The following is a 16,185-nucleotide window of genomic DNA, read 5'->3' as shown; positions in this document are numbered from 1 at the left end:
TGGAATCGGTTGGCGCTATATAATGGCAATAATATTTAATAATAAAAATAAAAATGACCATAGCTGCATAAAAGGGAGACTAATCCTGAAAATAAGTCATTATTTACTGTACAACACAATACCTTCTGTCCACCCCTTTTGCCCTGCACAATAGAGAGACCATTCACCTTGCTTCTGGCACCAGGGACTCCTCCGCTGCAGCCTCTGGTGAGGTCAGCAAGAATGCTGACGTCATCCGTGATCTCGTTCAAAGATTGTATTGGAGTGCTCATGTGCGTCAAAGCACTGTCACTGGATTTTCAGACAGAGTTTTACTTGCTTTGGCGCCTCTAGTGGTGGTCAGGAAAACAGTGTTTTACATTGCATAACAGGACCAATTAAGTTAATTTGAGAATTGAAGGCAGCATTGCATTAAGCATTAGCACCACCATCATTTATATAGCACTTTACAATATTAAAAAAGGAAATAAAAAAAACGGAAAAACCCCCCAGCAATTTTTGTAAAGAAAATGAAGTCTCTAAAACCATGAGTTGAATGAATAAGGCCTTGCTCAAAAATCCAGGAAGTATCCGGGAGAGGAACAGGTCCTTAGGTTTTGTTCAGGATCACCCACTTCCTCTTGCGTATTCTGAGACATTTTAACCCCTTAAGGACACATGACATGTGTGACATGTCATGATTACCTTTTATTCCAGAAGTTTGGTCCTTAAGGGGTTAAAGGATTCTTTGACCTACATTTCAGTAACTGAAAATGTAATTCAGAAGACCAAAGCATCTTGCTTACAAAGACGAATTTCTTTTCACGTTTACTATAAAAACAGATTACTTATTTTATGGTTATTGCTGTGAAGCTCTAGTCCAGGCATAGGCAACCTTCAGCACTCCAGATGTTTTGGACTACGCCTCCCATGAGGTTTTGCCATTATTAATTATTATTATTTATATAGAGCCAACAAATTCCGTAGCGCTGTACAATGGGTGGACTAACAGACACATAATTGAGATCAGACCACTGGACGTACAGGAACAGAGGGGGTTGAGGGCCCTGCTCAATGAGCTTACATGCTAGAGGGAGTGGGGTATAGAGACACAAAGGGTTAAAGTAGGGGAATAAAATAGTTTGTTAGAGAAGGGTTTATGGAGTGCTTGGTAGGTCATTTTTGACAGTTGCAGGAAAGGAGTCATGGGGTGGGGGATGAGAAGCCCGCTGACAGTTTAATTGATACGCTTTAATGAAGAAGTGAGTTTTCAAAGATTTTTTTGAAGGAGTGGAGGCTGGGTGAAAGTCTGATTGAGAAGGGAAGGGAGTTCCACAGAATAGGTGCAGCCCTAGAGAAGTCTTGAAGGCGAGCGTCAGAGGTGGGGATCCGGGCAGAGGATAGGCATAGGTCTTGGGCTGAGCGCAGGGGTCTCAACGGGACATACTTGTGTATGAGGGAGGATAGGTGTGTTGGAGCAGCATTATGTAGGGATTTGTAAGCAAGCGCCAGAATTTTGAATTGGGCCCTATATCTAACTGGAAGCCAATGCAGGGACTGACAGAGCGTGGAGGCGTGGGAGGTGCGACCGGACTGGAAAATAATATGGGTGCAAGAGCATTATGGATGATGTAGTCCACAATCTCTAGAGTGCAGAATGTTGCCTACCCCTGATCTAATTTATGCTTGATATAAACAAAAACTTGAAGCTTGCAGAGAAGAAGTACATGAGGAAGAAAATAAATTAATTATTTTAATTACAAAAAAAAAAGACTGAGATATTAAAGGGACACTATAGGCACCCTGGCCATTTCAGCTCACTGAAGCGGTCCGGGTGCAGTGTCCCAGTGGAAACTGCAATAATTACATTGCAGGACTAAGATGGCCTCTAGTAGTCGTCAGACAGCTGGACATCAACACGCTCTGCATGAGGACATCCAACATCAGTTAAATACCCATAGGGGGATACACACACAGCTCTAGCCATGCATGTGCATTAGCGGCACCCCGGTCGGGTGACTGAGGATGCTGAGCAGATACCCAGTAGGGATGAGGGACATCTGCACTGGAATCGTGTAATTGACCAATGGTTTTTTTCAACCTTTTAACTACCGGGGGTGTGGCCACAATGTAAGGTGGTACCAGAGGGCACTATAGTGTTATGAATACAGATTTGTATTCCTAACACTATAGAAACACTTTAACCAAAATAAGGTATCCTTCCCTCATAACTAAGGACAACCTAAGCTTTAATAATGAGGTAACCCAGCAACCTAGAGCATCCTAACATGAGTTAAGAGTTCTGTTTCACAACTCCAGCATTTAAAAAGGTTACAAATTTTACTCCTTGACATGAAAAGCAACAAAAAGCACAAGACAACTAAAGCTATGCTAGTTGTGGAATGTGTTACCCGCCCTAGAACATACTGTATTTGCAATCTGAGGGTAAAACAAGTTCAAATGAGTGATTGTGACTTCTTTCTGACGAATACACACACACACACACACATACACACATACATACATACGCTTTTAAAACAGATGTTTTTAAATTCTGTCTGCTAGAAAGAGGTAGATATAAAATAGTAATTGGACAAAATATTATGCGAGAAAAATAGTAACTGATAATTAAGAAAGTTTTGAAATAAAAGTGTGATGATATATCTTTGCAGGATTGGGCACAAGAAACCATTTTTTATAACAATTTTATCCTTTTCTATAAAAACAAACGTATTCAAAAGTGTGTTTTTACTAAAATGTAAAAAGGTGGCAGTAGTAATTATGTATTTTTTTAAATAGTCTATATTCTGTCAAGACATTTAATAGTGGGAAAAAAAAAAATATATATATATATATATATATATATATACACACACACACACACACACACACACACACATCCCCTATTTTATTGTACCACTCATTTTAATAAATGCTATCTCATATTGCTTGGCAGTACACATATCAGTGATGGATGATCTAATACAAAATATGGTAAATAACACTGTACTACATGCACTTTACTGTAACCACTGTAGTGGTGAAATGAAGTCATAGAAAAAATTAGTAAGGAGGGAAACCATGCACAATAGAACAGTCAAATGGTAGAGATAATACAATTACAGCAATAGCAAAGCACATTAACCCTTTCTTCGTAAACTCAGTCCTGAGCCATACAGTATACTTCTGAGGAGTTCAAAAGGTGCTTTTAAAAAGGGGAACTGTCCCTTCCAAATATTTTATAATGTTAAGTTTCCTTATCCACATTAAACAAATATGTGTTAGTGATCTGTGGGAAAAAAAAAAAAAATATGAAATGCAGAACTCTATTAACACTATCCGGCAAACTGCCACATTGGCCAATATTTGTGCCATGTCACTTACACTTCTAAACGCTGTATTTTTTTTGCACCTTGCAGTTTAGAAAAAAGTGTTTTGGTTTCTCTTTCTCATTTGCAATCTATGCCTTGGCATGGTCTTTCTAAACAAATGATTATGTTATTTTCAATGTTTTACTCAATGGTATATTTTCAAAGACGCGTTATAATCTAACAAACACAAAAAAAAACCAAAAAAAAAAAACGAACAACTTAAAAAATATTTAAAAACTAAAATGCAAGTTTTTTTTTTTACAAAGACTGTAGAAGACATTATGTTAGAAAATAAAGAGGCAAGTTAATATTTGGGAACATCTACACAGCAGGCATTCAGACAGCAAAAGTATAAACACAGGTTTAGGTCCTCATACAGAATGCCTGATGTCAAAGGCCACAAACTGTCATGATCCAACCCATGAATAAACAAGGATGTCATGAGCAGCAAATTCTAGAGTGAGGATCACAACATTGTATTAGAAACTTGAAGTTGATCAGGGGTATCAAAACACTGTCTAATGGGTGGGACTTGTTTACAATTGTCATGTCCATGAGACACACAAATGACTATGAGTCACAGGCAATTATGCTGCTATACAAGCTAAAAAAAAATATTCTGGTCGGTATATTTGTTCCTCAATTTCAGTTGAAAAGCTAACATCAGCAAACAAACATGGTAGTATGAAAGAAAATAATTGTACTAGTCAAATAACAGGAGAGAAATCAACTGCTGGAATATCCCCCTTTCATAATTTATTTTTACAAACAAACAGGGGACAGAGGCTTTTTTCCCCCTCTCCTTTCTTTTATGCTCACCCCACACAGTTCCCACAGAATAAAACAATAACACTATGTCTCAGCCTATGTGGACACAAAAAAAAAAAAAAAAAAAGGCCCCTCAATTATTTGTGACTGGAATGTAAATGTCTCCCTTGCAGGCCAGCATTGACACAGTTTCCAGTAAAGACACCCAGGTTTCTTCCCCCACCCCCAAAAAAAAAAAAAAGCTGGTCAAGTAAAAAACTGAGGGGTAGCTGAGCAAAGTGCCCTCTCTCCCCCGCATCCTTCACAGAAGTCACTCTCTGGAATCCCCACCTCCCTCCATTCCATTATGTACTCAAAACAAAGATTATCAGACTGTACATCTAGTTATATAAAAAGTACAACATGTACAGTGACACCAACAAAACTTCGTTATCTGAAACATAATGGAGGATGACAACATGCTAAACCATAAACCACATCCATAACAACAAAACAAGTCATCATAAAACTTCTATACATATAAAATCCACGCCTAAACATTTAAGGAGTTAAGTGCTGGGCTGGCAATATATTCCCATCCCACAATGGCTCTACACACAGTACATATGATGCAGGCTGCAAGTATAGCAGGTTGATGAGTTAGTGCCTAGTGGCACAAGTGCCCTGGCTGCAGGATTTAGCTCGTTCTATTCACCGCACCGATACATTCAGGAATAGAATGCTCGATGTATCACTGAACAATCCAAGTGATGATGTCTGGGTAGCCCAGTACTTACATATCTTTTCAGCTTTTTCTCAGGGGGGGATTTGATGAGCCAGCCAGTGCAGACCACGTCCCCTGCACTCATTTTCTTCCCTTTCCAAGAGACAGACAATCCAGTGTATGTGTGTGTGTACGTTGTCCCTGCTAATTTCAAACTGAGGGCAATCAGCTTCCTTCAGCTGTGCTCGCAGCCTACTGCATCACAAGAAGGAAGTGAAGAAGACATTGATTACTAAACAAGCAGAGATCCCCTCCCCAGCACGTGATCAGGGACGAGGTGCCTTATAAACACAAATGAAACACGTGCATATTTAACACTTGCTTGTTTATAGTATAAGGGTAGTAAGTGCAAGGGGGAGGCTGGGAGAAATGCAGCCAATTTTTATTTTTTTTCTAGTTCTGTGGGTTGTAGAGCTATCTGCTAGCTGGCTGCAAAGTGCCAATTCTCATGGCAATGTTTTAGCAAGGAGGGGGATGGAATACAGATGAAGCAAGATGAGAGAACAGGGGGAGAGTAACCAAGATCTCATGGTACATATCTAGGATAACAGGAGTCCCAGTGATGCTCTATAGATGTCTGAAGAAGCTACTGTCCTGCTGGAACATGAAGTTATTATTATTACTACTGGTATTTATATAGCGTCAACCTATTCCGCAGTGCTTTACAATATTATAAAAGGGGGATATTTAACTATAGATAAACACAAAAAGAATTCAGCGCTAGTAATCACAAAATTAGTCAAGGTAGGCAGCAACCCAAATGAAGGAAAACCCCTCGGATCCTTCGGTGGATAGATACAAAAAGATATGGAAGGGCTGCGCCAAATAAGGGTAGATAGTCCAGTAAAGTATTGCTAGGGTGCCAATAGATGGTCTAGGATACTTGATAGAGTTCTTCTGTGGATGCGTCTAGTGTAGACCGTTCCGTATATGTAAATACAAGAGAGGTAGAGGCGACTAATGGTATAGTATGAAAGTTCAGGGTGTGATAGGTAACAGAATGTAGAGAACTCACATTCAAGAGAGCTATGGCCAGCTCTGGTGTGGATTGCATACAGCGGTATAATCCCCGCTTATGGGATATGTAGGGAGGGGGTCTCCGTCAACACCGTCTGGTAGTCCAGAGCTCGGAAAAGAAAAACAGAAAGCGACAATAGTGCTCTCAATTTTGATGTGGTTCAGTGTGCAGATAAGAAGAGGTAAAAAACTCACATTTGAGGGAGCTATGGCCAGCTCTGGTGTGGATAGCGTACAGCGGTATAATGCCTCTTCAGAATGGGAAGAAGCCACTTATGGTGAAACGCGTTTATGGTTATTAATTCTGTATTTTATTGTGTATTTTAGATCAATAAAAGTTTTTTGGCTACTTTATTGTACCAATCCTCTTTTTATTGCACTCTCTATGCACTTTAAACTTTTTTTACCTATTCCTGGCATTTTAACCTTTCCTGGTTACTTTTACTTCCACTGGCAATTTTAAAGTTCCAGTACTCCAAGAAATCCTAGGTGGGGATCATACCACCAGCGCCTATCCATAGAGCAGTACCTCTGCTCTATCTTTGTGAGTATTATTTTATTTCCTCTACTACTCTCTTAACCTATCACAATTGAGAGCACTATTGCTGCTTTTTATTTTTCTATATTGGAGCCCTGGATCACCAGACGGTGCTGACGGACGTATCGCCGCTACAAATTCTATAAGCGGGGATTATACCGCTGTACGCTATCCACACCAGAGCTGGCCATAGCTCCCTCAAATGTGAGTTTTTTACCTCTTCTTATCTGCACACTGAACCACATCAAAATTGAGAGCACTATTGTCGCTTTCTGTTTTTCTTTTCCGAGCTCTGGACTACCAGACGGTGTTGACGGAGACCCCCTCCCTACATATCCCATAAGTGGGGATTATACCGCTGTATGCAATCCACACCAGAGCTGGCCATAGCTCTCTTGAATGTGAGTTCTCTACATTTTGTTACCTATCACACCCTGAACTTTCATACTATACCATTAGTCGCCTCTACCTCTCTTGTATTTACATATACGGAACGGTCTACACTAGACGCATCCACAGAGGAACTCTATCAAGTATCCTAGACCATCTATTGGCACCCTAGCAATACTTTACTGGACTATCTACCCTTATTTGGCGCAGCCCTTCCATATCTTTTTGATATTTAACTATAAATGACACAATTGCAAAATGTTACAGGAACAAAATGCTGATGAGGACCTTGCTTAAATGACCTTAACATTGACAAATACAAGGTGGTATTAAAAAAGCAGTAAGGATTATTTTTTTTTCTTCAGCTGACAAGGTGTAATATAAAATATACAGGTTGAGTTAGGATCCTACAGGTGAAGATAAACATTTACACAATGCATTTATTTTTTTCCACATCCACAAGTCTTAAATTAAAAGTTATTAAAGGCGATGGCATGAATTCAATTTGAGCATAACTTGGTATTATACAATTTGTATTCTTTTCAGACACTATGTGATATATTTTTATTTAGAGCGAAAAAATCAAAACATATAGAAGTGATGAGGGCACTGTCAAAACGAGTTTACAGCCTTACATTTATAGAGCATTCTATTAATTATATACATAAAGGCGATGATCAATATTAACGTTACTGGAGCTATTGTTATGTCATTATTGCAGAAGACAGTTAAGGTAATCTAGTACAGTTACTGCAAGGTAGAACATCATTAAAGAGTATTGTGTGCCCCGAATGTAAACCTTTGATTTGTATTTTTTTCATAAAAATACATTGAATGTGTTGTTAATTAGTCTGTACTTATCTTATGAATTTGCCAGTTGAAACATTGCTGCAGCACTGCTATAGCTAAGTGAAATCTGTTTGTTTCAAACAGGCTGCCCCCTGTAGGCTAATATGTGAACTTCTGTTAACATGAAAGAGATGTATGTTATTATAACAATTTTTATTACTGGCATTTATAAAGTGCACTGAAAGTCATTATAGGTAAGACACAAACGATAATTCCTGCCTTTTATTATAGGCAATATTTGTTGAATAAATGATTATATCTCCACTGAAATCAGATTTATTTATAGAAATCTACATTGTATGGCTGTTTGGACTAATTTTAGGTAATTCAATCAATAGCCAAATTAAAACTGCACATCTGAAAGACACAATTTGGGCCTCATTGCAGGTTGGAGGTAATTAACAAAATGGAAAAGCTCTTTCTTTGAATTGTTATGAATTCTTGCAAAGATGAAGGCTTTGTTGATTTTATCAAAATGCCACCAAATTTGTATAAAATGCCTTCACCAAATTTTTGTTGAATTCAGCCTGTCTTAGGAAGTGCAGATTACTATATTTTGTAATTATATCCTCATCCCACAGAAAACTACAGTCACTTAGCAGTAGATTTGAAACAGGTTATGGTAAGTCTCTTTATGCTACTATCAAAAATTAAAAACTGCCACTTCTACCACTCAAATGTTTCAGCTACATGCAGATCAAATAGGTGGCCTCTCACTAACCCTTAAAAAGGTTGGCATAGAAAGTTAAAAACTTAGCACCCATGTTGCTCAAAGGAGAAAGCTGACTGCCATCATGGAGTCAGTGGTGTATCCTGGTTTTGTGCTGCCCTAGGCAGGACAAAACTCAGGCGCCCCCCCTCCCCCCGCGCCACCCCCACCCAACCTTTCCCCCCGCCCCGCATTCTAAATACACACACACACACACACACTCGCTAACAGAAACACACACACACTAACAGACACACTCACACTCACTAACAGACAAACACACTCACTCACTAGCAGACACAAACTAACATACACACACACTCACAGGCAAACACACACTAACAGACACACACACTAACAGACACAGACACACACACTAACAGACACAAACACTAACAGACACACACACTAACAGACACAAACACTGACACACACACACACTAACAGACACAGACACACACTAACAGACACAGACACACACTAACAGACACAGACACACACTCACCCACCCACATTAACCCTTTTTTTTTAAATTTATTTTTAACACATTTTTATTTTTTTTAACACATTTTTTTTTTAATTTTTTTTAACACGTTTTTTTTAAATTTATTTCTAACACTTTTTTTTTAAATTAATTTTTAACACATTTTTATTTTTTTTAATTTAACCCCCCCCCCCCCCCCCAGCCTCCTTACCTTTGGGAATGCTGGGGAGGGGGGGTGTCTCTTCCTCCCTGGTGGTCCAGTGGCTGCTGGGTGATCGGGCGGCACTGCCTGGCCGGCGGGCGGCTGGCCGGCGAGGGAGCACTTCCCCTGAGCTGTCTGCTCAGCTCCCTCGCCAGCCTCAGAGTGAGGCTGGGAGCCGGAATATGACGTCATATTCCGGCTCCGCCTCCCAGCCTCACTCTGCGGCTGGCGAGGGAGCTGAGCAGACAGCTCAGGGGAAGTGCTCCCTCGCCGGCCGGCCGCCCGCCCGCCAGGCAGTGCCGCCCGATCGCCCAGCAGCCCGCCGGCATGTCTGTTAGCCGCAAGGCTAACAAGACATTTGCCTTGGGCATTTGGGGCGGCTTTTTTTGCCGCCCCCTGGAAAATGCCGCCCAAGGCAAATGCCTTGTTTGCCTCGCGGCTAATACGCCCCTGCATGGAGTCATGAAGGATTCCCCACTTTTTGTTGCAAAATTGGAAATGACTGCAACTGGGTTTTATGCCTTCTTTTGGATCAGCAGCATTACATAATCGGTCTCAAGGTTGAACTTGATGGACTTTGGTATTTTTTCAAGATTACTAGTTAACTACGGCATGTAAAAAGTGGCAAAAATAAAATTTTGGTGGCCTTCCATTGATCCACACTCCATAACAGTAAGAATAGTAATGCAGAGCGGTAAGTTTGTTTTCCCTACATAGCACTTTTTCAGCCTATGTGCCTTCTCTTAACCTCTCCTAATCTTTTGAAGTTCATTGTATCTTGCCTTTTCACTTCAATCTCTGTTCTGTTATCATCTACTAACTTGCTGGCCATCGTCTCCTTTTCCTTGGTCGTTTCTGAGGGTCATTTCCCAAATTCCTCTTTTCTGACAATCCTTCAGAAAGGGTGTCTGTAACATTAATTCAAGTGTTAGGGGGAATTTTAGTGGGGATGACATACATTCTTCCTAAATAATGAGGGTAATAAACCACTAAAGGGTGCCACTCTTATCACCAGGAGAAGAAGAGAACAGAGATTGTCTTGTTTACATAATAAACAGTTCCAGTAATTATTTTCTATTGACTTGTTATATGTTATATGAATGACACAAGCTAATCGAGTGGTACCTAGGAAGTCTAAAGCTGCCTTTTAAAGATCATCTACTTTATGGACTCCATGCAGTATTCAACCCATTTGAAAAGTTCTACATACATGATTGTATGCTTTAAACATGGGATATTTAACATTTTCTTTTGTGTGTATATACATATATACGTGTGTGTGTGTGTGTGTGTGTGTGTGTGTGTGAGTGTGTGTTTGCTTTTATGCTATTTGTGTAATAATGTAGTATTTTAATTACCTGCCCCTTCTACTATTTTAGGCCCTTATTCATAGATCCCATTCCTTGGAATCTGCACCTACATTAGGACATACAGCATGTTATCTTTGGCTTACATATCATTGTTGCAACTTTGGCTGCTGATAATTTGCACATGGTACTGCATGGCTTCAATATGGAGAATACAACAGAGACGTCCAGCAGACACTTCCCAACAAACTTGGTAGCATATTGCACACTTTTGTATCTTTGTTCTGCTGCCGTCTTGCAATTCCTAAACGGGGTCATTATCCAAGGAAGATTTGCAAATTCCTTATCACCTGTACGTAATCAGAAAAAGGCTATAATTATTGTTACTATTTACATAGGTGAGATAGGGACTGACCCAGAGCAATCCCTCAGGCATGAATGCACCTGTTTTCAATTGTTTGAGGTATGAGTAAAAAAAAATTGGTGTCATCATGAGTGGAGACAGGATTGCTTGCCTTTACACTCAAAATTAATTGATGAGCATCATGCAATACTAGAATACAGAATCGCTCCTTCCTACAAGATGGAATACAGCCTGATTTTACATTTTGTATTTAAAGGGTTCTCCAACCTCAATGACCACTTCTACTTTTAGAAATGGTCATGGAGTGAGTAATCTATGAGCAACGTGACTTAGGAACTCTGTTCTGGGCTGCCTAATGTTAATTGTGAGCACAAATTATGTCTGTCATAAGCACCCATTGTACGCTGGCAACTGTGAGCACATCGGCGAAGAGAAGCGTGTACTGTCCACCCCACACTTCCTAACTCCCCTCCTTGACTCAGACTGTGTGCCTTTGCTCTGAGCCTGAATATTAGTAAAATTAAATGCTTTTTCATGAAACCTAAGTGGTAGGGGAGAGGGGAGGGCAGATGGGCAAGTCCCTAGTGCCCAATAGTGCATTCTAAATTGAAAAAAAGATAATAAAAAAGGGCTGGATGGGTTGGAGTAACCCATTAATTATATACAATGTGGACCCAGGACAGAACCCTGAGGCACTCCACTAACCACTTGGGTACGTGTAAGATCTTGCATTGTATGACTCACTAAAACCTAAAGTAAGTTGGTGACAATAGTAGTTATACTCTGGTTTTACTTGTTTTATTGTATTCTTTATTTTCTCTGCTACAATTAATGACACTGATGTCCTTCTTCTGTAATAACGCATATGTGCTTTAAGAAATATTACAGGTTGTTATTGAGAACTTTCTTTTTACTACACGTCACAAAACCATTATAAAGAGTGTATTTAATACAATTTTCAAAAATAAAATATATGGTATATTTATTCACTTAAGCAGTTTATCCAGAGATTTCTGGCTAATATTTCAACCGGCTTTTATTTTCAGGGGCAGAGTGTAGTGATGTCCAAAGAGTGTGTCCTTCTGTACTGTCAGTCACACGCTTGTTATAATTGTAAATCACTTAATAGCTCTTCTATAGCCCAAAGTACACACAACCTGCAGTAGACTAGCATTTAGGCAAAAATAAGGGGAACAGATGTGTAGATTTACTTACTTCATATATGCCTGGGTGTTTTTTCTGTGTGATGACTCGTGCTGTCATTGGCTGAGCTGCTGTTGTGGTTGAAAAGGTGCAAGTATATTAGAATGGGGCAGTGTGACGAAGGGGCAGGCATTTACTGCAGAATTCTGCAATGTATTTATTTGCTTTTAGCACAGACCGTACATATTGTAGCATGTAAAAAGGTATTTAAAACTCCAGTACCCCAAAGATTAATTTTATTCTCCAGTACAAATATATGGCCAATACTTATACAGGTTTTTCCTCATATATGTATGTATATGTATAAATAATGTGCACTATACACTGATCAGCCACAACATTAAAACCACCAACTTAATATTGTGTAAATTCCCCTAGTGCTGGCGAAACAGCTCTGATGCATCGAGGCATAGACTTTACTTGTAAGCGTGTTCTGTGGTATCTGGAACCAAGACATTTGCAGAAGACCATTTAAGTCCTGCATGTTGCAAGGTGGAGTTTCCATGGATCAGATTTGTTGTTGCAGCACATCCCACAGATACTCAGATGTCCCGAACCAAATCCAAAGGGGTGTCGATATACTTTCACAGAGATTGGGTCTTTACCCCCACAAAACAATATATCAGTAAATATGGTAGATTACTTATCCTGGTGGGCTCCCTGAATGGTCTCCAAATAACGCTTGTCTCACTATATGCCCCAAATGATACACAGAAATCGTTCCTGATCATGGTATTTCGTAAAATAGAGTTGTACAAAGTAGGACACACCATCATTTGTGGGGATTTTAATTGCTCCCCGGACCCACTTATAGACATACAGAGGGCACAAAACCGACCCCCTAAGCACACATCGACCTCCCTTGGCCGCCACTTAGCACACTTACTACATAAGCATGACTACTACTATGTATGGCGCAACTTATACCCTGGCATCAGGGACTATACATTTTACTCCCCAGTACACCTGACCTACACTAGAATTGACCTCTGCCTGTTCGACAAACGCACACTGCCGCACGCGAGTAACATGCATATTGGCCCTATCACGTGGTCGGATCATGCCCCATTGGTGACTACCATGAAAATCTCAAATCCAGCTAGGGGAAGAGGCTCATGGCGCCTCAACGAAGCTCTCCTCGATAATGCACAACATCTTCCCCGCATTCAGGCATCTTTAGTTGCTTACTTCGAGGCGCATGTACACTGTGACACTGCACTAACCACACAATGGGTAGCCCACAAGGCAGTTATGCGAGGCAAGCTCATCAAACTGGGAGCCAGCACCAAAAAAGCAGCACACACTGAGCAGACAAGACTACATAAGGACATAGCGGACGTAGAAGCTATTCATAAAAAAAAAAAACCCAACTAAGCAGACACACAAACGCTTACAAACCCTTAAAACAGCACTACACGACCTACAACTTAAGCAAACAGAAAAACGAATGCGCTATATGAAACAAACACATTACACGTTAGTGAACAATGCAGGCAAACTTTTAGCAAAACGGCTGAAACAACAATACCTCCAGGCCAAAATTCCCTTTATAATCTCGAAAAGAGGTGAACTAGCGGCGTACTATGCAACGCTATATCAACTACACAAAGACAACACAACCCATCAGCCCTCAACCATAGAAATAGATGCCTTTTTAGACAGAACGACTATTCCCCGCATCTCCCAGGACCAGAGCTTGCACCTAGATACCCCCTTTACTGAAGAAGAACTCAGGGACGCCATTAAATCACTCTCCCAACACAAATCCCCAGGCCCAGACGGTCTCTCCAATTATTATTATATAACGCTAGAGGACCAACTAGCTCCCCATCTTCTCCGCCTATTCAATCACATAAAGAATTCTGGAACAATGCCCAGGGAAATGCTAGAAGCGTTTATCGTTACGCTGCCTAAGCCTAACAAACCCCCCACGAATTGTGCAAATTTACGACCAATTTCCTTGCTTAATTCGGACGTCAAATTGTATGCCAAAATGTTAGCAACCAGGGTGAAAACGCTCTTCCCCACACTCATCTCCCCCGAACCGGGGAAACAGGTCGGGGTCAACACCCGACATTTCCTAAACCTCATCGACTGGGCCAACAGATCCTCGCAACAGGGACTGGTGCTGGCATTGGACGACATGCACTGGGGTTACATGGAATGCACACTGAGCAAAATGGGATTCATTCTCGCCTTCCTGGCAAGCATAATGGCCCTTTACCAACACCCATCAGCTAGAGTCTTCAGCACGGGTTTTTTATCCGCACTCTTCTCTATAACAAATGGCACACGTCAGGGATGCCCGCTGTCGCCACTCATCTTTATCCTATGCCTGGAACCCCTGACACGCCTTATCAACGACAACGCACACGTAAACGGCCTGCTGACCCCAGATGACATGAAAAAGTTGGCATTATTTGCCAACGACATTCTCCTGTTCATCACTTAACCCACAGTCTCCATTCCCACACGAATCCTACACGAATACGGTAAGGTATCCTACTACAAAAACAACACCTCCAAGACACAAGCGCTACTGATCAATCTACCGCACAACTTACTGACTAAGCTGACTACCGAGTACATTTTTGATTGGCGCAAAACATCCCTAACATACCTGAGGATTAAACTGACGAAAACACATCAGTCCATCCTAACAGAGAACCACTACCCAATAGCGCACAAACTCAAAACGACTTTAGAGAAATGGGAAAACCTGGAGATATCCTGGCTAGGCCGGGTGAACACGATTGAAATGATGGCATTACCCCACATACTCTACCTCTTTCGCATGCTACCCATAGCGCTACCAAACAAACTGATCAAACTATTACAAGCCACTATCAATGCACATGTGTGGAAGCGAAAACCCCCAAGAGTAGCCCAACGCAACCTAGGGCTTAATTATGCCAGTGGAGGGCTGGGAATCCCAGACGTCAAGCAGTATTTTAGAGCCTCGGTCCTAGCACAAGGGGTACATATCCTGAGGCTCACAAATCCTGCCCAACAGCCACTATGGCTAGCATTGGAAGATGCCACACAACACGGTGCACTCACTATGGGCCAGTTTGCTTCCCACACAGGCAGGGACACACTCGTTGCACTGCTCTCGCTTTTTGCTGCAATCATGGCAGCTGTGGAACCACTTAATCATAAACCCTCACTCACTATTAATGGCAGCACCATTAGCGTCCTTGACTACACTTTCCCCAGACTTACCCACGACAGGTTGGACAACCAGGGGCATACACATGGTGCTCGACCTACTGGAAGGTAACATGATTAAATCCTCCCCAGACCTCCAGCAGCAATATTCCCTACCTCAAAGGGATATGTTTTACGTCACATATAAGGGGAACACAAGAGGCCAATAGGGAATCACCCCTTCTACTCACCCAGGTTCTATCACTTAGACTGAGGAAGCCCCTAGCTATGTGCTACAATGCCCTCCTCGAGGGTCAGTCGTGAGTAAAAACGACCTACATGTTACAATGGGAAGAAGAATTGGGTCACCAATTTCCCGTATCTAGCTGGCATACGGCAATGACAAATAGAAAAAAGGCCTCAAAGAGTCTCTCACTATCGGAGGCATAATGTAAAATAATATGCAGATCTAGAGCTGGCAGGGATAGGGGACGCTATGTCCCCAGACTCCAAGTTATTTCTCCCCCCTCCCACCCCATCCCCTTCATGTTTCCGGTTACCAACTAAATCGTAAAACTAGATGCTATGGGGGGCGTGGCCGACCAAGAAACCTACAGGACGCATATCAAGGGAGCTCCATAAGGGCCTCACCGTAACAGGCACACAAGAGCTGAAAAAACGAACTTCAAGGCAGCTGCTCACGGACCCCCACCCAGAGACAACCATGGGAAGAAAAAACAAGAAAATCCAGAAACCGGAGACACCTAGGCAGCCTGATATCAGGCTATCCTTCGAGAGGCCCACGCCGCTGCCGCAACCTAAAATGGCGCCCGCGCCTCGATACAGCCCAGAGACCTCGGACGACTCCGAGGCAGAGAGGGAATCCCCTGCCTCGCTAGACCCGGGTGGAGCCGCGTCAGCTACAGACTCGGAGGACGATTATTTTCCCTCCACAAAAGGAGATATAAAAAGACTCCTTGCGTCCATGCAGCGGATCTGGAAAGCTGACATACAGCAGACCCAGGCCGAAATTGGCAAAATCCAGAGAAGAGTGCAGGAGGTGGAGGAGAAGGAGGCTTCCAGAGACCTACAAC

At 41.6% G+C, this 16,185-nt stretch overlaps 1 protein-coding gene across 1 annotated transcript in view; it reads right to left on the bottom strand.

The window, feature by feature from the left end:
• Positions 1 to 5,094, bottom strand: part of GAB3 (GRB2 associated binding protein 3) — a 120,795-nt gene extending 115,701 nt beyond the window's left edge. Inside the window, exon 1 of the mRNA XM_063432116.1 lies at positions 4,895 to 5,094. Within this exon, the coding sequence (XP_063288186.1) occupies positions 4,895 to 4,966 (72 nt within the window). The 5' untranslated portion in view covers positions 4,967 to 5,094. The remainder of the gene's footprint in view (positions 1 to 4,894) is intronic.
• Between the last annotated feature and the right edge of the window lie 11,091 nt (positions 5,095 to 16,185).

The sequence above is a fragment of the Pelobates fuscus genome, chromosome 9 (assembly GCF_036172605.1).
Source record: "Pelobates fuscus isolate aPelFus1 chromosome 9, aPelFus1.pri, whole genome shotgun sequence".
Lineage (NCBI taxonomy): Eukaryota > Metazoa > Chordata > Amphibia > Anura > Pelobatidae > Pelobates > Pelobates fuscus.
The sequence above is the reverse complement of the archived record's forward strand: the minus strand, read 5'-3'. Positions and strand labels throughout refer to the sequence as shown.